This window comes from Gymnoscopelus microlampas (genome assembly GCF_963454915.1).
Source record: "Gymnoscopelus microlampas genome assembly, chromosome: 5".
Classification (NCBI taxonomy): Eukaryota; Metazoa; Chordata; class Actinopteri; order Myctophiformes; family Myctophidae; genus Gymnoscopelus; species Gymnoscopelus microlampas.
This window is the reverse complement of record NC_139942.1, coordinates 10,977,837-11,000,752: the sequence shown is the minus strand read 5'-3', so window position 1 is coordinate 11,000,752 and position 22,916 is coordinate 10,977,837. Positions and strand designations below refer to the sequence as shown.

The 22,916-nt window shown below is 41.8% G+C and overlaps 2 protein-coding genes across 2 annotated transcripts in view; both read left to right on the top strand.

Moving 5' to 3' along the window:
- Positions 1-22,916, top strand: part of LOC311045769 (uncharacterized protein) — a 103,792-nt gene that overhangs the window by 66,146 nt on the left and 14,730 nt on the right. The window lies entirely within an intron of this gene.
- LOC311045765 (uncharacterized protein) lies at positions 2,051-22,744 on the top strand. Its single transcript, XM_084057802.1, has 9 exons — positions 2,051-2,238; positions 2,764-2,940; positions 3,618-3,844; positions 5,582-5,757; positions 7,882-8,011; positions 15,708-15,883; positions 17,263-17,392; positions 20,064-20,244; positions 22,174-22,744. Exons 1-8 carry the CDS (start codon positions 2,124-2,126, stop codon positions 20,241-20,243), a joined length of 1,311 nt encoding a protein of 436 aa, XP_083913928.1. The 5' UTR covers positions 2,051-2,123; the 3' UTR covers position 20,244; positions 22,174-22,744.

Here is a 22,916-nt window from a genome sequence, read left to right as displayed (position 1 = left end):
CCTCAGGTGGTACCAATTTGTGAAAATATCAGTGTTGGCCCCTGGACTAATATGGCTCTTTTCCACTAATGAAGGGTTAACCTTCCAGAACCTGAAACTTTAAAGAACCAGTGAAGTTTTGTGATGATTTTTTTGTTTACATTTACGTTATAACCACAACCACCCTTGAAGGGGGAGGTACATCATGAAATGTTTATTAAAAAAAGCAAAAAGCAGATCGTAGATCTGCTATTTTTGCTATTTTAGAAAAAGATAAATCAATTTTTGGGAAACAAAACGATTCTCGATTCGATTCCGATTCTTGGGGTCACGAAAATTATTCCCAATCGGTTTAATCCAAATGATTTCAATCATATTGTTTTCATCTGGACTTTAACAACAAAGTGTAGCCTGGGTTGGTGGGTTCCCGAGGCTAGTGCTGAACTGACATTTTTGATTGATTGATTGAATATTTTATTAGGCGAAAATGTAAAACAGCACAGTTGCATCTAAAATACTTTGTCTAAAAGGTCTTTTCAAAAAAGTCCTTGCGGTCTTGTTTCCATTGAGGTCCTTGGTATTCAATTCATAGTAGTATATAGTGGCACCAACAGTTCAAATATCAACCGCAAAAATAACTGAAAAATAACACTATGTACAAAACAAAAACAAAAAATGCAGAAATATTAATGCTGTACAACAATGGGGGGGGGGGGGGGTCTCTACAGTGACTGGAGTTAGTTAAGCCCTTGAATATGACTGAAGACATGATGTCATGATGTGACTGTGATTATGGTAAGTTTACATTTCATATCACAAACTCCATAGAGAGTAAAAAGTCATGGAACTTTAACCAGCTAAAATGAATAAATAATGATGATAATAATTTAAATATATATATATATATATATATATATATATATATATATATTTTTTTTTAATTGTGAATCGATTTTGAATCGTTGATAATAAGACTGTTTCAAATGTAAGTGAAGTGACTGACTATCATAAACTATACAGAACCTCCCTGACAATATCGCCGAGACAGTTTGTTTACTTTTGGACCACAATTCTTATATGAGACGATTCCATGATGACCCAATGTTATTCTCCATAGCGAAATTACTTTACGAACCTGGGGATGAACGAGTGACGTCAGGACTTCGAAGTCTAACATCACTGCCGCTAGAGGCCGCTATCCGCCTGGGTCACTGAGTTATTTATTGTGTTGAAAATACCATAGGGTCATTTAAGAACAGCATTCCACGAATAAACAAATGAGACCTGCGATTTTTACTCACTAGGCAATTCTAATATAGGATATGGACATGAAGCATCGACTGATGGTGAATCTGTACTAATTTAATCAAAGTGTTTTATTTTTATTTTCTCCAAACACAGACGTTATGAAATGTAACTCGATATCATAAAATACACAGTCACACACCTGACAGAACCGCCGGGCTGATTGGTTTATTTTTGGCACACAGTTCTTCTAGATGACCCTATGGGTCCCCAGAAAAATGTGTTAATATAGCATCACAATCATGGCTTGATGGCTCTTTGCCTGTGTTTAGTCCACAGATCCCTAAGGGAACCCCATGTAGAGGCTGAACCTGCGAAGCCCCTGCAGCTATAATGCATTGTAAGCACATTATTAGGCATTATAACACTCGTTATAAATGTTTATAATTATGCAACATGTATATCAGATTTGTACTTGTGCACATCTGCTATTTTTGAAAGGTTTTGAAAAATATTGAAAATGTTTGGAAAATAATTGTAATATTATATTATATATTTTTTACATAAATCTTCTTTTCTGGGGATCCCTGGCACAAAACATGTTCAGATGGGAGTCCGCGGCCAATTATATATACATTTGGGAGAAGGACTGCAGTAAGTTATTATTTTGTGTTGGAATAATTATTATATAGCTCTATATTGTAATGTTTGTTCAGTAACGGGGGTTTCCCTGTCTCTCCAGCTGTTTAGTCACCATAAGTATTTTATTTTGAAAAGACAAGGAAACCACCTCCGGAACTAGTTTCTTTCGCCTTGTCGAGGTGAAACGATGCTGTTGTAGTTTGTAACGTGTGTTTCTGTGTTTATGAAACAATAGTAAGGTTTATTAAAGCGTCATAATGTCCGCTAAGATGCACATGTTGAAGGTGGTGGTCAGTGAGAGACTGACGCAGGTGGCCGAGGAGATCACTCCACAGATGGACGTGGACCCTCTGCACTTACACACTACAACTGGTTAGTATGGGTCGTTTTATTTGGTTGTGTCTCTGTGAAATGTCTACATTGATTGGTTATTTATGTATTTGTTGTTTATTTTTTACTGACATAATCAATTTGTGATCCATGTCCCATAAACTATAAAGAAAACATCACATGGATGCGACTGGGATGTATCATAGTGTTGTAGCCTGAATTGGCTATAATAAAATAAAATGTATAAATAATAATTTAAAAAAACTGTTGGCTATAAAGACAAGGGGGGAAAAACTGTAATATTGTTTTACATTTTTTAGTTAAATTTAACAGTAATGCTCAAGTCCTATTCAATGTCGTTAACCCCCATTAATAATCAGTCATGAACAAAAGAGGGCTCCTGGATTTGGGAGAATCCAGGAGAAACTCAATGTGCTGAGTCAGCTGCTGTTGTATCTTCCAGGTCTCAAAGTTTGTTCAACCCATTTGTGTTTTTGTTGTTTATGTCATTGTTGATGTCATTGTTTATGTTTATGTCATTTTTGTTGATTTGTGTCTCCTTTGTAGACGTGTCGCTACAGCGTTTCACGGGGGGGCTGGTTGTAGTAGAATCATGTGACGATTCACCCAAACAAAACCACAACATCAGTGACCCAGAAGAAGCTTTCCCCAGACCAGAACCATCCATTAAAGAGGAACAGGAGGATGAATGGAGTGTTGGGTTTGAAGACTCTGAACCTCAGGGTAGGACTGTACAATATACCTTTTTTCACTGACGATAACTAAATATATGATGACTAAAACATAGACTAAATATATAGACAATTTCGTCAACAAATAAAAACTAGACTAAAATGAAAAATAGTGGAGAAGAGATCCAGTAGAACATTTTAGGTTTGGTTGTGCTCGAGTGTGGTGTTCTGCAAATAGCAGATCTACAAGCTCACAACACGTCGCAATGCGAGCTTGTAGATCTGCTATTTTCAGCATGCAACCAAGTGTAAAATCTGCCATTACGACGCCATCAAGGCCTGCCAATACTTTTTTTCCTGACAAAATCAACTGTAGACGGACTGATTTCATGTTTTTCATTAGTTTTGTTTTTCAATCGTATTGATTGTTTGTATATTTTGTCATTTGGTATATGATATGGACCTTGAGTCTGAAATAAAGATTGAATTGAATTTAGTCGACTAAAATCTTATGATATTTAGTCGACTAAAGCTAGACTAAAAATAAAACTTTTCAGATGACTAAAATATGATTAAAAATAAATAACATTTTATTCAAAAGACTATGACTAAACTAAATCAAAATTTGCTGTCAAAATTAACACTGATTGCAATATATTGCACAAAAAGAAAAGAAAAGAAAAACACCCATAAACACCATAATGTCGTTGTTTTTCCAATATGTTTCAGCTCCGCCTCAGATACATGAGAAGGACACAGAGGTCATTGAGTTCATCTACAATCCTGTCTGTAAGAGTGAACAGCTGAACACGGAGCACGCGGCCCTCTCCGACACCGAGGCGCAACACACCACGCCGCCACCGGAGCACGCTGTTCCCTGTACCTCTACGGAGCCCTGCGGTGCCGTGGTTAAAGCTGTGCTCTGCCTCCCTGCCGACTTCCAAACCTTCACAGAGGTACACCTGTCACTAATCAATTCAAATCTATTCCAATCTTATGTAATCAAATTACAGTGATTCCAACACAAAGTTTAGAAATGTTTTGGCACAAAGGTATACCATTCTATATTTCCTGGATCTTCAACAGGGTTTCCGGGGATCCCTAGGGGGTCCTCAGAGTTACTACAAGGGGTCCGGCGAATCTTTGTGCGATAGGAACTTATTTTTTTATTTGAACTTAGCGTCTCTATTCTGGGAGGAGTTTTCGGCAAAAGAATTGCCGATCTGTAAGCTCACAACGCGCCGAAGCGTGACGCGTTGTGAGCTTGTAGATCTGCTATTTTTGGCAAAGACATTTGATGTAGAGGGAAAACAGAGCAGACCAATAACAGAGCCAAAGCTCAAGTATCAAGGGTTTACAAAGAGTAGCGCATAGGTGCCGAACACTGTTTTCAATCTTTTTTCTTTTTTTTTCCCACAAGGGGGGGGGGGGGGGCTAGCGCAGCTCTGGAATCACCCACGGTGAGTCTGAGAAGGAGGGGAGTCAGGGGACATCTCCTTGATGAAAAACCTCCGAAACGTTTTACATTGGCGAAAACGAGTCATTTTCGATGGGCAATTACTCAGTAATGGCGACTTGAGTGAGAGATGTTTATTATTATTGTATTATTGTTCCAGGCGTTAGCCAGGACCATACATCGTCGTGCACGCATACATTGTTTATGTGTGGGTGCTCGCCGTGGAGTCCACAGCTATAAACAGCACAGCGTTACAAACGGTTAGATCTCTGGCACTCAAAGTAATCTGTTTTAATAAAACGCTGGCACCGAATGTGTGCAGTTAACACATTAACTGCCAGAGTTTATTCATAATGTACTCACCCCAGTGCCAGCGATTTGTGTTTTATAACCTTTTCAACCGGTCACAGAATTGTTATATCCATTATAATTGTTTGTCTGGCTGCGTTTATAAACACACACGACAGATTGACCAGCACTCAAACAGTTACGTTTTTTTCTCTCCGTCTCCATTCTCTCCCTCTGCCCCTCCCAGGAAACGGAACCCCTTAATGTTCCGTTTCCGGTCAGTGGAAAGGGAACTTGATGTCGGAATGTACAGAAAACAGCACGATCGTCTATTAAACCACAATAGAACGGAGATCTGCGTTCTGGTAGCCAAGTGATTAATTAAATAGAACACAGATCTGCGTCTATGGCAGTCAATGTGTTGTAGAAAAGATCATGTATAAACAAATAAAAAACACTGATGACAGTGCTGCCAAACAAGTCTGAGGCTATTTATGAAAAATGCAACATCATTGTACAATAGGTGTAGGGGGTCCCTGCTTCATCGCTCTCTCAGTATAAGGGGTCCTTGGCCTGAAAAACATTAAAAAATCTGTGCTATGTTTTATGCTTCTTTAGTTTTTTTGCTACCCAACACTAGCCCTAACCCTCGAGGCATAGCACACTGAAGCAAGAACCTCATTCTGCTTTAAATATATATATATTTTCAAAGATTTGCACACAGTTTCAAGATTTTTCAAAAATAGCAGATCTACACGCTCATTGTGCGGCATGTAGTGACACGCAATGAGCTTGTAGATCTGCTATTTTTTGAATAGCCAAATAAAATATGGTTAAAGTGGTTAAAATGATTGTGACGCTATATTAACTAATCATGCGCACCCCCGGAAATCCCCCCCCCCCCTCCCTTTTGAGAACCACTGATCTAACGTGTCACGCTGGTTGACAGCCCTACACGGAGGCGGAGCTAGCGGCGGACGGCGGTGCAACGGCGCCGCGACGGTGCGATTGTAAGGTGTGTTGGGTGTCGTTCAGCGACCACAGGAATCTGATCAACCACGCCATAGTCCACGGCGACGACTGTGTGTGCATCTGCGGCATCTGTGGCAAACTGCAGCCCACCAGGTCAGTGATAACCCACTGGGGTGCAACTTTTAATCAAACTAAGTGATTTAAAGGAGACACACCATGAATTTAAAAAAAATATTTGATATTTAATATCATATGGTGTATGTCCCTCAACCATTTTCAAAAGGTTTGAGCCTAAATCAACACTCAGATATACTCATCCCAAGTCAATTCTCTCAGGCTTATAAAGCACTTTCAGCTGCAATACCAAAACGTCCAGTTGGCTAGGGGGGGTGCTGTACTGCAGTACTGAGCAATTCTGTCTGTCAAAATACATGGGCAGAAAGTTTGGTGAGGTAAGCAAACTTGCCATTCTGAGATGGCCTGTTCAGACACGCCCATTCTGAAAATCTCTGAAATGAGAATGAATGACTGAATGTTAAAAGAAAATATTTTTTGGGGTACAAGAGACACTGGGGAGCCAAAAAAATACAAAAAAAATAAAAAAAAAGTGAAATTCATGGTGTGTCTCCTTTAACCCCATTAAGACCGGGAAAGCATCCGTCTCATTTCAGATTTCTTTGGCTATTTTTGAAAAAAATTGAAAATGTGTGCAACTCTTTGAATATATATATTTTGTGGGGTATCGATCAAAGCCAAGAGTCAGACAGTGGTGGTACAAGCCCAAAGCATGGGTTTTTATTCAAAAGGGAGCACAGAGTTACTGCATAACGTTCAGATAATAATGGAAGTGAGTATCTAAGCACTGTGAATGATGGTTAACAAAGGTTCTTCCCAGGATCGGGGCTCAGTTCAGACATCATTCATTTAGCACAGTGCGACACAGGTTCAAAGAGAGGGGGGGGGGCAGTGAAGCTCCAGCTCACACCTCAGGCCCAGAGGGCATTGTTTATACGGTAGGTCTCTTCTTTTACGGGGCAGACCTGTCCCCGGGCTGTAGGCCTTGTTCAGTCCTCACATTACGGGCTTTTACATAAGTTCCATACGGTGCCTATAACATACAAGAGACATAACTTTAGCGGACATTTCACTTAGCAACACAGAGCTTTTGGAAGGGAAATAGTGGAGTATTGTCTTACCGCCTGGCGCCCGTCCGTTCACCATGGAGAGTCAGTACTAGTGAGAGAGAGAGCAGAGAGTGTTTGTAGCCAACGCCCGGCCTGTCACACAGGTGCGCTGAGTTGGGGCTGATCGAGGAGGTAGAGTGGAAGGTACCGCCCCTCGATGACGCGGCCTAGGTTGCAGCGCTGTCTCTTGGTCCTCTCTCTGCCTCTCATCCACTGTCTCCCCATGGTGAGGCGCTTACCTGCCAGGCGGTCTCGTAGCGAGACTCCACAATATATACGTATATATATATATTTTTTTACTCAAATCTTTGCTTCTGAGGGGGTCCCTGGAACAACATAATTTGGGATGGGGTTGGGGGTCCTTGACATGAAAAAAGTTTGAGAACAACTGATATTATATCAACATAAGTTTTTTTTCCATACTTTTAGGATTTAGAAGACATTTGTAGAATCCCCAGAAGCAAATATTTGAGTTAAAATGTTCACTTAAAAAATATATATATATATTCAAAGATTTGGACACATTTTCACGATTTTTCAAAAAATAGCAGATCTACAAGCTCATAACGCTATTTATGAGCTATGAGCATATTTATATACACTCTGTGCAACGCTATGAGCTTTTATTTCTGCTAGTTTTTGAATAGCCAAAGAAATCTAAAATGACACAGATTTTTTCCTGGTCTAAATGGGTTAAACCAGTGGTTCTCAACCTGTGGGTCAGGACCCCCAGGGGGGTCCCCACATCATTTTTGGGGGTCCCATGATGACAGCGAAGTGACAATGTATGAAGACGTATAGGTTACAACATGTTTGTCTATTATTAAAAAAATATTGATAATCAATCAATTCCTGTTTTGGGCATGTCATTATTAGGGGAAAGTTGTGGGGGGGGTCTAAAAATAACCAAAATTGTGAAAATAGCCCATCTGCAAGCTCACAATGTGTCATCACGCTGTGAGCTTGTAGATCTAAATTACATATTTTTTTTAAAGTTTGCTTTGTTGCTCGCTTTGTTGTGTCTATCCTTTTGAATAATTGTATACCTGTATCTTATTATGCATTGTATGCCCTTGTTTTTCAATCTAACCAGGGAGGGTCTGTTGGAGCACCTTCAGAGGCACGTGCACGTGTGTGAGTGCTGCGGGAAGACCTTCAGTAGACAGAAGGACCTGTCTGTCCACAAGCGCTGTCACACCGGAAAGAAAGGCTTCACCTGTAAGGTAAGACAGACAGACAGACAGACAGACAGACAGGCAGACAGGAGAGACACATATGCTGTCACACCACATTTCTGTGGTGTTTCACCACAGTCACATGTGTTGTCCGTATTGCCAGTGGACTAACTTAACTGAAATAGTTCACTTTCATTTTACAATGTAAGTCAACGTAAGATATGTCATAGATGAGTGACTAGGTCAGTGGTGCTCAAAGTAGGGACCAGGGACTGTGTGTGTGTGTGTGTGTGTGTGTGTGTGTGTGTGTGTGTGTGTGTGTGTGTGTGTGTGTGTGTGTGTGTGTGTGTGTGTGTGTGTTGTCTGGTCACAGCACGTTGGTTCAGCGCAGAGGCAGGCAAGACTTTTCTCTTCCTTAAAGTTTCCCCCTATAAACGTCACTTGAAAGTTACGTTTTAGAAACTTTAATAATTATGACAACAGCGAAAGTTTTGATGTAACATTATCCGTCTGTAATGTAGAGGAAGCTCAGCTAATCGTCAATTGTGTGTGTGCATGTGTGTTTATTATTGTACTACTATACATTATTTTATATCATTCTATATAATATAAAACATTCAAATATATTCGAATATTAAAAGTAATAAAGCATTGAAATTCAAATGGGATTATAGAGGAGAACTGACAGCCCTAATTTGTATTCTGACACACGTGTCTTTCTTTGCTTAGTTTAGAACATGAATTCTCTCCAAAAAATCATGTTTCTTTTTGCCTGCAGGTGTGTGGGAAAGACTTCAGCCGCAAGAGGGACATGGAGATCCACATGAAGAATAAGCACACGGACGAGAAGCCGTACCGCTGCAGCGTGTGCGGGAAATGCTTCAAAGTCGCGTCGCATTTGATCCTACACTCCCGCTCACACTCTGATCCACGCTATGAGCGAGCAGAGTGGTGGGCAAAAAGTAATTAACTTGTTACTTTTTGAGAGCAGTACCTGTAACTACAGTATAACTTGTTACTTTTAAAGTAGTAAGTTGTAACTTGGCCAACACTGCTTATAACGTTATTTGAGCGAAATATTTGTCACCACTTCTCCAGTCGACCCCCTTGCTTTGTTAGGACACTGACACAGGTCCTTAGTTAACCCATTGTCATAACTAGAAGTTCGGCCCGCTGCGCGGTCCTCACCTCTAGCGCCGGCGCCCACGAAGCGCCCACTTGGCAGCGCATATCAGTGGCGTCATGAGGGCCAGTGGGGCCATGGCTCGGTCAGTAAAGACCCTCTAGCCCGTCTGATATCTGGCATAGAGGGGCGGATTCAAAATCTCCAGAGAAAACATCCGTGGGCTCCCATTGGTTCACCAATCTGTGCGCCCGCCTCGCGCCCCTCCTCCTCCCCCAATGTGCAGTATTGAGAGCCCTGACGTCACAACATTTGGAGCGACGCACACTGCACTCTGGTTTGAAAGGTTGACTCCCACTTCCTATGCCAGGAATGTCAACAGCCTGGTCCAGCCTTTTATTTTTGAGCAAAACGCGAAAGAAAATAAAAGCCTGGAGGTCGAGGCTAGGGCCCAGGTAGAACCCACGTATAGCCCACACGGGAAACATTTGGAGCGACACGCACTGCACTCTGGTTGGTTGGGGAAATGAAAGGTTGACTCCCACTTCCTATGCCAGGAATGTCAACAGCCTGGTCCAGCCACTTAGTTTTGAGCAAAACGCGAAGGAAAATAAAAGCCTGTAGATCGAGGCTAGGGCCCACCTAGGGTCCAGGTAGAACCCACGTATAGCCCACACGGGCAAGCCCAAGTGGGACCCAATGGATCGTGCTGACATTGCCCACTGTAGGCTCTTATAGTTCAGCCCACCTTGAAACCATGTGGGACCCACGTCAGGCCCACATAAATTGCAAAGTTGGGGTACACCTAGGGCCCAGGTAGAACCCACTTAAAGCCCTCTTGGGCAAACCCAGTTAGGACCCACCTCGGTCCCACATAAACTTGCCTAGTTGGGGCCCACCTAAGGCCCAGGTAGAACCTACTTATAGCTAGGGGTGGGCGATATGGCGATAGATATTGTCGCGACGATACTACTGTATGTCTCCACAATATACTTTTTTAGAGATATCATATCTATCGTCATAAAGTGAGTCACTCAGTCATAGAGTGTGCACTCACATTCTATTATTTGCAGTTCTATACCTTCATTTAATTTATACTTCTGTAGTACGACGGTTTCGTTCCCCAAAAATAGCAGATCTACAAGCTAACAACGCGTCTCAACCGCACGTCCGGACCGCATTGATTGCTTGAAGATCTGTTGTGTTCATCACACAGGCTCCCAAAGTCCCCGCCCCCTTTCTTCTTGGCAGCGAGGGGATCGTCGCTCTTGTCAGTCTGCACAACAGCAGTAATGGACGGAGAGTCAGGCTCATTTGGATATTCCAAAACCGACACGGTGCAAACTAAATTAATTGCAAAGTTTGCAATGTTCGAATGTCACTCGATATAACTTTTTACCAAACGCGGGTGAAACAGGTTAGTATGGGTCGTTTTATTTGGTTGTGTCTCTGTGAAATGTCTACATTGTTTGGTTATTTATGTATTTGTTGTTTCTTTTTTACTGACATAATCAATTTGTGATCCATGTCCCATAAACTATAAAGAAAACATCACATGGATGCGATTGGGACGTATAATCAGTGTTGTAGCCTGAATATAGTTGGCTATAATAAAATAAAATACTTTATAAATTAAATAAATTGGCTATAAAGACAAGGCTATAAAGACAAAAAAAACTATAATAATAATATAGAAGAAGAAGAAATACCGTAATATAAGCCGCAGCAGCTAAATTGAATGATTTGTACATATATAAGCCGCACTGGACTATAATCCGCGGGTGTTTTATGTTTAACTCTTTCAGTGCCAGAGTATTTTCATAAAGTACTCCCCCAGTGCCAGCAATTTTCGTTTTTTCTTTTTTGGGTTATTTTGTCATTTAATTTTCAAATAGCTTGTCTATATGCAGTTTAAACTCATGCGACAGTTCTACCAGTAGAGAGCACCAAATCGAGACATTGATCACCTCGTTGACTCGCTCGCCCCCTCCCAAACAGGCCTATGTCACATCCGGTCATCACAACCGGATGTGACGTTTTCGAAATTTCTGATCGGGTTAAAATACGATGTGATACGCGATTACGATGACTGATCGTCACCCAGACCAAAGAGAATACACGTGGACCTCTCCGTTCGTTTTGTATACCGTGTGAAAAAACGTGACTTTCCCTATTCTGGCCGAAAATGACCGCGGGAAAAAAATGAGAACCGGAAACGGAATCTGCGTCATGAAACCGGAACCCAGTGACTCTGAAGGAATCAGAAAGTGAAAGTGATCATGAAAAATAAACAGAACGGAGCGACCACGGTAAAAAGTAAAAACTCGGGATTTCTCGTGCTGGCACTGATGACCTTCAGAGAAAACTCGGGATCTCTCGGGGCGTGGCACTGAGAGAGTTAAGTACCATATGTAAGGGTTCGTGCACAGAGGGGATTGTCGGGAAAGAGATGGCTGTTTGGGAAAGCTCCCATTTATTAACATTTCAACAAACAAGTAGAGATACCGCGATCCGATTAACAGCTAAAAAAAATGAGATCGCAGCAAAAATGCAGATCAAACGCTCCGATCAAAGCACTCCATTCCAGTACTCCACTCTAGCAGTTCTATGCAGCACTTCTAACCAGCACGCTGTGAAACTTTGCTGAGTATGATTCTGGAGAGGTTATGTTCTCTGTTTGAGTAATATCACTTGATCAATCCTTTTTTAACATTTAGTTTTAACATAAAATCAGTAATATAAAGTAAAGATGCAGAGCATGGACCGCGGTTGTGGCCGCGCGCCACATGTTGTACGGGCTGACACATTGTCTGTGCGAGCAACACAGAAGCGCGTGAGACAGCATCATCCCTCAGACATACTAACTTGAGTAATATCACTTGATCAATCCTTTTTTAACATTTAGTTTTAACATAAAATCAGTAATAAAAAGTAAAGATAAAAAGCGCAGAGCATGGACCGCGGTAGTAGCCGCGCGCCACATGTTGTACGGGCTGACACATTGTCTGTGCGATCAACACAGAAGCGCTGCGCTGCAATGTGCAAGCAACACATTAACATTCTCACCGTCAGTCCACACAAGTATGTTTATAAATACCTTGTGACTGTTAAGTTATATCACCAGCCGATCAAACAATACGATTTGAAACGCAAATGATTTTTTTGCGACGTGAGCGGCGAGCCTCTCTTTCGCAGTGGTGTAAATGAATGCCCTTCTTATCTTCATCATCCTACAGCATCACACAAAAGCAACAAAAGTACGGTAGGTCTACAAGCTCTATGAGGTTTCCACCCGACAGAGACAATATTATGTACTGTATAGTCCCTGTCACTGCCAACCAGGCGCATACCGTCATTGGGGCCAACGAGGCCTTGGCCCGGTCTGTAAACCCAGGTTGCCCATGTAGGGGCAGGATCCGCCAGGGGAAAAAAAAAAACTAAAAATCAACATTAGCAGCCCCTCACGCTATTCTGTTGTAGCCGACCACAGAAAGTCGCCTTTGATTTCAAATGGGGCTCATTTGCAATGAGTGGCCATTAGAAACCCAGTTTAGCCGTCAAACCGGTTTCCTGCCAGGTACACAGTATAAAGAGGGCCCCGAAATAGCTTCACATTTCATTATTGTTGTGAGTAGCAAAAAGGAAACCTTGGCCGTCCTCTTCATTGCGCAGAGACGGCCACCTCTCTCCATTCAGAAATGGAATAGAAGAAGAACCGTCGTCCTGAAACACCTCGCCCCAGGTAGGCCTCGGTCCGTGAAAAAAAATGGGGCAGTGTGTTTTGGGACAAGCGTTCCGTTTTCCACCTGGAATGGCTCCGTAATTCTCAATAGACTTATCAGCCGTTGTTGCACGTACCGCCCCCCCCCCCCCATCATAATCATTAACTCACAGGATTTATTAAAAAAGACAATGCCTACATAAAAGGGAAACTTAGATGCCGTCTTTTGCAACATAGGCCTAGCTGTCCATCGAGGCTCTTACTTTACACTGATGGGACGCATTTGGGATAAAAGAAAAAGTGATTCAGACACGCAGCAAAATACTTTTCTTTTTTTCTGAGCGGTGTGCGGACCGAGAGGTGCGCGGGCCCAACATTAGATAATAATAATAATAATAATAAACTTTATTTATATAGTGGTGGACTGTAACCTGTAAAATCCATAGATTTAGAATGTCCCCTAGTGGTCGTCAGCTGTAAAAATCCATAGATTAGCCGCACCGTTATATAAGCCGCAGGGTCAAAAAATGGGAAAAAAAGTCGCGGCTTATAGTCCGAAATTTACGGTAGTTCAATTTAACTCAGGATTTGCCTCTTTTTGTGTTCAAGAATTGTATATACATTCTCTGAAAGTGAATTCTCAAGTCCTTTTCAATGTCGTCAACCCCCATTAATAATCAGTCATGAACAAAGGAGGACTCCTGGATTTGGGTAGCCTGGTAAACCCTCCCTCCGGAAATCTCATTTCCATTTGATTTCTGAAATCAAATGGAAATGAGATTTCCGGAGGGAGGGTTTACCAGGCTAGGATTTGGGAGAATCCAGGAGAAACTCAAATCAAACTTGTTTGTGTTTTTCTTGTTTATGTCATTGTTGATGTCGTTGTTGTTTATGTTGTTGTTGTTTATGTCGTTGTTGTTGTGTCTCCTCCGTAGACGTGTCGCTACAGCGTTTCACGGGGGGGCTGGTTGTAGTAGAATCATGTGACGATTCACCCAAACAAAACTACAACATCAGTGACCCAGAAGAAGCGCTCGACAGACCAGAACCATCCATTAAAGAGGAACAGGAGGATGAATGGAGTGCTGGGTTTGAAGACTCTGATCCTCAGGGTAGGACTGTACAATATACCTTTTTTCACTGACGATAACTAAATATATGATGACTAAAACATAGACTAAATATATAGACAATTTCGTCAACAAATAAAAACTAGACTAAAATGAAAAATAGTTTAGAAGAAATCCAGTAGAACATTTTATGTTTGGTTGTGCTCGGGTGTTGTGCTCTGAAAATAGCAGATCTACAAGCTCACAACACGTCGCAATGCAAGCTTGTAGATATGCTATTTTCAGCATGCAACCAAGTGTAAAATCTGCCATTACGACGCCATCAATCTTAATCTTATGATATTTAGTCGACTAAAGCTAGACTAAAACTGAAACTTTTCAGATGACTAAAATATGATTAAAACTAAATTAAATTGTATTCAAAAGACTATGACTAAACTAAATAAGAATGTGCTGTCAAAATTAACACTGATTGCAATATATTGCACAAAAAGAAAACAAAAACACCCATAAACATCATCATGTCGTTGCTTTTCCAATATGTTTCAGCTCTGCCTCAGAGACATGAGAAGGACACAGAGGTCATCAAGTTCATCTACAGTCCTGTCTGTAAGAGTGAGCAGCTGAACCCGGAGCCCGCGGCCCTCTCCGACACAGAGGCGCAATACACCACGCCGCCACCGGAGGACGCTGTTCCCTGTACCTCTACGGAGCCCTGCGGTGCCGTGGTTAAAGCTGTGCTCTGCCTCCCTGCCGACTTCCAAACCTTCACAGAGGTACACCTGTCACTAATCAATTCAAATCCAATCTTATGTAATCAAATCAAATTACAGTGATTCCAACACAAAGTATAATAATGTTTTGGCAGCACAAAGGTAAACCATTCTATATTTCATGGATCTTCAACAGGGTTTCCGGGGATCCCTAGGGGGTCCTCAGAGTTACTACAAGGGGTCCGGCAAATCTTTGTGAGAATATTTTATTTGAACTTAGCATCCCTATTCTGGGAGGAATATTCGGGGAAAAAAATGCCGATCTGTAAGCTCACAACGCGTCGAAACGTGACGCGTTGTGAGCTTGTAGATCTGCTATATTTGGCAAAGACATTTGGCGTAAAGGGAAAACGGAGCAGACCAATAACAGAGCCAAAGCTCAAGTATCAAGGGTTTACGTAGTTAAATGTCAGAAAATACACATGAACATGAATCCAACATATTAATAGAAAAGATAATATATTAAACAAACAAAAAACACTGATGATAGTGCTGCCAAACAAGTCTATGAGGCTATCTATAAAAATGCAACAACATTGTACAATAGGTGTAGGGGTCCCTGCTTCATCTCTTTCTCAGCTAAGGGGTCCTCGGCCTGAAAAACATAAAAAATCTGTGCCATGTTTTATGCTTATTTAGTTTTTTTGCTAACCTAACACTAGCCTTAACCCTCGAGGCATAGAACACTGAAGCAAGAGCTTCATTCATGCCCCATATTATGATTCCTATAGGCGAGGAAATGGGGTAAATGTTGTGGAAAACTTAACATTGTTAAAAATGGGTGACTATAAATGGTCATCTAACACTTTTTCAAGTCAAGGACCCCAAAATGATATGTTTTTGGCTGTGGACCCCCATCTCAAAAACATTTTGTACCAGGGACCCCCAGAAGCAAAGATTTGAGTTAAATATATATTTTCAAAGATTTGCACACAATTTCAAGATTTTTCAAAAATAGCAGATCTACACGCTCATAGTGCGGCACGAAGTGACACACAATGAGCTTGTAGATCCCACTTTGAGAACCACTGATCTAACGTGTCACGCTGGTTGACAGCCCTACGCGGAGGTGGAGCTAACGGTGGACGGCGGTGCGACGGCGCCGCGACCGTGCCATTGTAAGGTGTGTTGGGTGTCGTTCAGCGACCGCAGCTCTCTGTGGAACCACGTCAAAAACCACGGCGACGACATTGTGCCCAAATGCGGCATCTGTGGCAAAAAGCAGCCCACCAGGTCAGTGATAACCCACTGGGGTGCAACTTTTAATCAAACTAAGTGATTTAACCCCATTAAGACCGGGAAAGCATCTGTCTCATTTTTGATTTCTTGGGCTATTCAAAAATAGCAGATCTACAAGCTCATAGTGCCGCTCTACATATATATATATATATATATATATATATATATATATATATATATATATATATATATATATATATATATATATATATATATATATGAAATAATTTATAATTATTATTATTATGTATTTATTTTTTAAAGTGATTTTTTAAAACTCAAATCTTTGCTTCTGAGGGGGTCCCTGGAACAACATATTTTACATTTGGGGGGTCCTTGACATGAAAGAAGTTTGAGAACCACTGATATTATAGCAACACACTGTATGTTTTTTTTAAGGATTTAGAAGACATTTGTAGAATCCCCAGAAGCAAAGATTTTAGTTAAAATGTTCGCTTTAAAAAAATATATATATTCAAAGATTTGGACAAATTTTCCCAATTTTGAAAAAATAGCAGATCTACAAGCTCACACTCTGTGCCGCGCAATGAGCTTTTATTTCTGCTAGTTTTTGAATAGCCAAAGAAATCTGAAATGACACAGATTCTTTCCCGGTCTAAATGGGTTAAACCAGTGGTTCTCAACCTGTGGGTCAGGACCCCCAGGGGGGTCCCCACATCATTTTGGGGGGGTCCCATGATGACAGTGAAGTGACAATTTAAGGACTTTTAAGACCTTTTTAATAGCTCAACAAAAAAAAAGAGAGCGAGAAAATAAGAAGACCATTACTGCATCAAAAGTAATCAACAAACTACAACAAAAACTGGTCAAACATTGGCCAAATTGTCAAATAATATAAGAAAGAGGCAAACATTTTTCACAATATTTATCTGTGGAACTGAGTCAAACAAAATGTAATGCCTTAACTCCTACATTCCAAGTGCTTGTCAGGGTAGGGGTCCCCAGTTCAAATGTGATTATTTTCGGTGGTCAGGGCCTGAAAAGGCCATAGAGGTGCAACTGTTAATCGGACTAAGTGATTCAAACCATTTATACCTGAGGCCGATTCTAAAACGCCTTCTAAATCTGAACAGTTTTCTGGAAAACATATAATATATAGCAACATCTAAATGTGACCTGGATTGAAAGGTATGAAGACGTATAGGTTACAACAGGTCTGTCGATTATTACCAAAATATTGATGATCAATCAATGCAAGCTCACAATGTGTCGCAATACAACGCGCTGTGAGCTTGTAGATCTAAATTACATAGTTTGCTTTGTTGCTCGCTTTGTTGTGTTCTATCCTTCTGAACACTTGTATACTTGTATCTTATTATGCATTGTATGCCCTTGTTTTTCAATCTAACCAGGGAGTGTCTGTTGGAGCACCTTCAGATACATGTGCACGTGTGTGAGTGCTGTGGGAAGACCTTCAGTAGGCAGAAGGACCTGCGCTGTCACACCGCACGTTGTCACACCGGACAACACTACACCTGTAAGGTAAGACGGACAGACAGGCAGACAGACAGACAGACAGACAGGAGAGACACATGTGCTGTCACACCACATTTCTGTGGTGTTTCACCACAGTCACATGTGTTGTCCGTATTGCCAGTGGACTAACTTAACTGAAATTGTTAACTTTAATTGTACAATGTAAGTCAATGTAAGATATGTCATAGATGAGTGATGTCATAAATGAGTGACTAGGTCAGTGGTGCTCAAAGTAGGGGTTGAGGGGTAGCTTTGGACGTATGAGGTTTTCCACCTGACACAGACGTAATTGTATGAGGGCTTTTCGCTATTCGAAAATAATTTGAATGTGAAAAAGATTAATAACATTTGAATGCTAAAATTGCCATTTGAATGTAGTTTAAAAGAAATAAATATATTTTTAAATTTTAAATACATCTTTTTTTATATCCTGACCTACCAATGCGAAAATAAATGCTTTCATTATGTCACGCATGATCAACAATAAAGTTTGAGTGCATGCAGTGCACACAGAAAACCACCCAATGTGTCTGTGTTGTAGCACCGTGCGCGCGTGTGTGTGTGTGTGTGTGTGTGTGTGTGTGTGTGTGTGTGTGTGTGTGTGTGTGTGTGTGTGTGTGTGTGTGTGTGTGTGTGTGTGTGTGTGTGTGTGTGTGTGTGTGTGTATTTTTCCTTGCCTCCTCGTGGCAGCACACGGTAACTGGGGTCCCGCGACTCCAGGCTAAAAGGTAAGGGATCGCCGGGTAACTGGGGTCCCGCGACTCCAGGCTAAAAGGTAGGGGATCGCCGGGTAGCAGTTGGCCCGACCAACATACCACTGCCCCATTGCCAAGTGGGTAAACCCGGGAGGGTGCTTTGGCTAGGGGAGAAATCCCCGAAATCAAATCTGCACCGGGGCAGGCATAGGCGGAGTCCAAAAGAACGGATCACTGGCAGTCCCCTGCAACTCCAGCCAGGTCGAAGGTCGTCATGGGTCTCTCATGCCACTGGAGGTTAATCTGACGGAGTGAAGATGGTGGGAGTGAGGACTGCGCACCCACACCCTCACCTTAATCCTTACCTCTGCGCAAGCTTCTTGCTCCCCCCCCCCCCCCCCCCCAACCCAACACCCTCAAAAAGCCCTGTGGCGACATGGAATGGCGGCAGACACAGGCCGAGGATGTGGCTGGGAGTGTCTAGTCAAACCATGCACACAGGCGGTGTAGTGGCTATTTGTCAACAACAATAAAAACTCCAAAAGGCCACTGAGGCACCAGGTAAAAGTGGATCTTACGCAGATCAGGCGTTTGTAATGAGTCCATTGTCCAGACAAGGCAGCGACGTTTTTGTGGCATTTATTATCTTCACCAAGTTCACCATGACAAGGACAATACAGCAAGATGGTCAAAAAGTTTGCTAGACTCTGGCCCTGATACTGGTAAAAAACCATAGACCTTCCCGGTGCCCACTGACTGCTGCTGTGCCCTGATTGACTTAAAGGTATACGAGGGAGTTCAGAGGTAAATAAACAGCAGCAGTACTTTTCCCCGACCACCAGGGGGTGACGCAGGAGGGAGTTCCATAGCGAGGTACTTTTTGAAGGAATGGTGCCCGAAAACAGGTTGCTTTATTGGGATACAATATGCGGAAATTCCCGCCCTGCTGGTTCTCTGAATTTTTATTTTCAAATAGGCTCTTTCATGATAAATTGACCACATATATGAAGTTAAACAACTAAATTCTATCCACACGCTATCTTAAAAGTAAATTCTGTGCCTCAAAAACGAAGTTTGAGAGCGTTTTAAAACCGAAAGTAAACGTTCATACGGACACGGACGCGCACGGACGCGCACATGCGTGCGTTAATTTACGTCCCGGACATAAACATAGAACACATAAACATTAGGGAAAATACGGATTTCAGAAGGAGGACTGTGTTTCAATAAAGGAAAACACCCCAGCATCATTATATAGTGGCTGATAGAGGGGAAAAAATGCAAAAAATATATATATAAATATTTTTTAAATTTAGGCTTAATGTTCCCTACAATGCCTTTAAGTAAACCCAGCTGTGTGCCCAAATTGACCCATCACCTTCAAAATAAAAGCATTTTAGCTGGAACACAAATTAACTTAAATAATATGTCTGTAAATGAATTCATTCTACAAAACAAATCAAGTAAATACATACATTCAATAAATGTGAAAAATACTGAATAGCTTCCACAGGCGGCAATGGAGTGATGGTCGTTGTGACTGCGGGATGAAGCAGCACGTCACCTTAACATTATCCGTCTGTAATGTAGAGGAAGCTCAGCTAATCGGCAATTGTATGTTAGTTAATTAGTTAGTTAGTTTCATTTATTGCCCACGTGTGGAAATTTGTCTTCGGTCTCAACAACAGTAAAAAACAAACAGTTACAACAACAACAGCAACAACACACAATTATTTTCTCATGGCAAAAAAATAAATGTATGTGTGCACGTGTGTTTATTATTGTACTACTATACATTATTTTAGATAATTATATATAATATAAAACATTCAAATATATTTGAATATTAAAAGTAATAAAGCATTGAAATTCAAATGGGATTATAGAGGAGAACTGACAGCCCTAATTTGTATTCTGATGTGTCTTTCTTTGCTTAGTGTAGAACATTCTCTCCAAAAAATCATGTTTCTTTTTGCCTGCAGGTGTGTGGGAAAGACTTCAGCCGCAAGAGGGACATGGAAAATCACATGAATAAGCACACGGACGAGAAGCCGTACCGCTGCAGCGTGTGCGGGAAATGCTTCAAAGTCGCGTCGGGTTTGATCCGACACTCCCGCTCGCACTCTCAGTGGCGGTCTGGAGGAGCAGTGGAGGACAAGTAAAGTAATTAACTTGTTACTTTTTTAAAGTACGTTGGCCAACACTGCTTATAACGTTATTTGAGCGAAATATTTGTCACCACTTCTCCAGTCGACCCCTTTGCTTTGTTAGGACATTGACACAGGTCCTTAGTTAACCCATTGTCATAACTAGAAGTTCGGCCCGATGTGCGGGCTTCACCTCTAGCGCCCGCGCCCACGTAGCGCCCACTTGGCAGCGCATATCAGTGGCGTAGCGTCATGAGGGCCAGTGGGGCCATGGCTCGGTCAGTAAAGACCCTCTAGCCCGTCTGATATCTGGCATAGAGGGGCGGATTCAAAATCTCCAGAGAAAACATCCGTGGGCTCCCATTGGTTCACCAATCTGTGCGCCCGCCTCGCGCCCCTCCTCCCCCCTAAGTTCAGTATTGAGAGCCCTGACGTCACAACATTTGGTTTGCTAACCAAATGTTGCTAAGATACGGTGTATGGCCCATAGCACGTCTGGCCCATAGCCTGTAGATCTCTCGCACATGAATCATGATTGGCGTAGCCTGCGTTGCCAGCTTTTTCACGTCAAAGAGGGTGCTCACTTTTTGTCACAGATGTTTATGATTGGCTGTTGAAACGGACCATCCGAAACGTAAATTACGAGCAGAAATATATAACACTTTATGATTATTAGAAAATGAGACACATGATGAGATTATATACTTTTGCATGAGCGATTTTTGTAGCAAGTTGGGAGAGAATTGTCCCACTCCTGTGGCCGTGGGGTTGATAAAAATAATTTGGGTTCCAAAAGGGACGTGCTCTCTGATTGAGTGGCAAAGATACTGAGGAATGCTGTTAAAATAGGACCAGATCCAAGGGGAAGGCAGCTCTGGGGGGGTTAAGCAGGACGTATACTTCGTTGTACGACATCCTCGCATGCTGAAAATGTCCGACTTACAGGCTCACAATCCGTAGCAGAAGTGATGTGTTGTGAGCTTGTAGATCTGCTATTTTCAATTACGAGAGGTTATCGAAGCAGCTTCTAACTACATGGCACTCGAGTGCCAAAAACGGTCCGGACCGTTTTTCATAATCCAAACGAGGTGTGCCAAAAACGGTTATGGATGTTTTTGGGAAAAAATATGAAAAGAAAAGCATCACAGCACCAGGAGATATCATTTTACGAAGATTTAGACTCCAATCCACTATTGTTACATCTTGTATGGGTGTATAGGAGTAAACTTGTCATTTCATTTTTATGTGTTATAGGTGTTTCTGCAGGCTTTGTATAATAACCCTTACAGCAATTCATTGATATAAGAATTAAGAGATTTACTACTACTTTTACTATAAGTATTTTTAAAAGCATGTACTTTTGAATACATAACTATATTTAAAAGCAATTACTTTTTTACTCTTACTTGAGTAACATTTTGACTGAGCGAGTATCTGTACTATTACTCAAGTACTGGGGTTGAGTACTTCGTCCACCTCTGGCTATGAGCTTGTATATCTGCCATTTTTGAATAGCCAAAGTATAACATAATGGTTATAGGCTATAGCTAAAAATCTAAAATGACACAGATGCGTTCCCGAATTGAATGGGTTAAAGGGATATTTCACTTTTTTTTTTAAAGTGGGTCATTTCATGGTCTACTCAGGCCTTTCTGAGCACCCCGGACAGTTTTTAAGTTGTTTGATTCAGTATTTAGATGTTTGATATTCATTTTATCAGACACGCTTCCTTCCTATACAAACCATTGTAACTTAAAACTCCATTTTAACCATGCTAGATTCATCGAAAACAAAAAAATCTCCTTTGTACAGTAGCGTTTTTTATTTGTTGATGACATTTATTATTGTGTTAGTGTTATTGTTATGCTATGTTGATGAATTGAATACATAGGACCACAATGGAAACAAGTTCCCAGGACGTTTTTGTGTTTGTGTCTGTCCTCAGATACCAGAAGAGGCCACCGGGCACAGAGACCATCTGTCAGTCCGACAGGAAACACAGCCAGACAGGATGTCGCTCAGCACTCTGTCAGACAGGAAGGACCGCCCACAGGAAACACAGACAGACAAGATGTCGCTCAGCGCTCTGTCAGACAGGAAGGTCCGCCCACAGGAAACACAGACAGACAGGATGTTGCTCAGCTCTCTATCAGACAGGAAGGACCGCCCACAGGAAACACAGCCAGACACATACAGTAGATATAGAAACCTACACTGTAGATACCTCATTGGGTGCAGCCACACATGTACGTCAAGTTGTCGTACTGAAGTCGGAAGTCCCATCGACTCCCATGTTAAGTAAAAAAAAACGGAAGTACCGTTCCGTTTTTTCCTATAACATGGGAGTGGATGCAGGGGCGCCGATATTTATAAGCTCTAGCGGGTGCCCAACAAGGCACGCGCGCGTGCATGTGCGCCCCGAAAAATGTTGCGGGTTTTGGTCAGATAATTGACTTTTTTGGGGGGGTTTTGTAACTTCATTTCGGTTAATTTGGTTGTTCAGTGGCGATCTGAACCAGGCGATCTGATTTTGAAAAATATATATATATATATATTTTTTGACCAGCACCCAGTGGGTGCTCCTCACCCACAGTGGGTGCTTTAGCCCCGGGGCACCCACGTTAACGGCGCCCTTGAGTGGATGGGACTTCCATATGACAACTTGACGTACATGTGTGGCTGCACCCA

Bases quoted from the DNA above. Each gene is read 5' to 3' on its own strand.
- LOC311045765 (XM_084057802.1), top strand. From the start codon at position 2,124: ATGTCCGCTAAGATGCACATGTTGAAGGTGGTGGTCAGTGAGAGACTG. The intron at 2,239-2,763 runs GTTAGTATGGGT...TCTCCTTTGTAG, and splicing joins GCACTTACACACTACAACTG to ACGTGTCGCTACAGCGTTTC. The intron at 8,012-15,707 runs GTAAGACAGACA...GCTGGTTGACAG, and splicing joins AGAAAGGCTTCACCTGTAAG to CCCTACGCGGAGGTGGAGCT.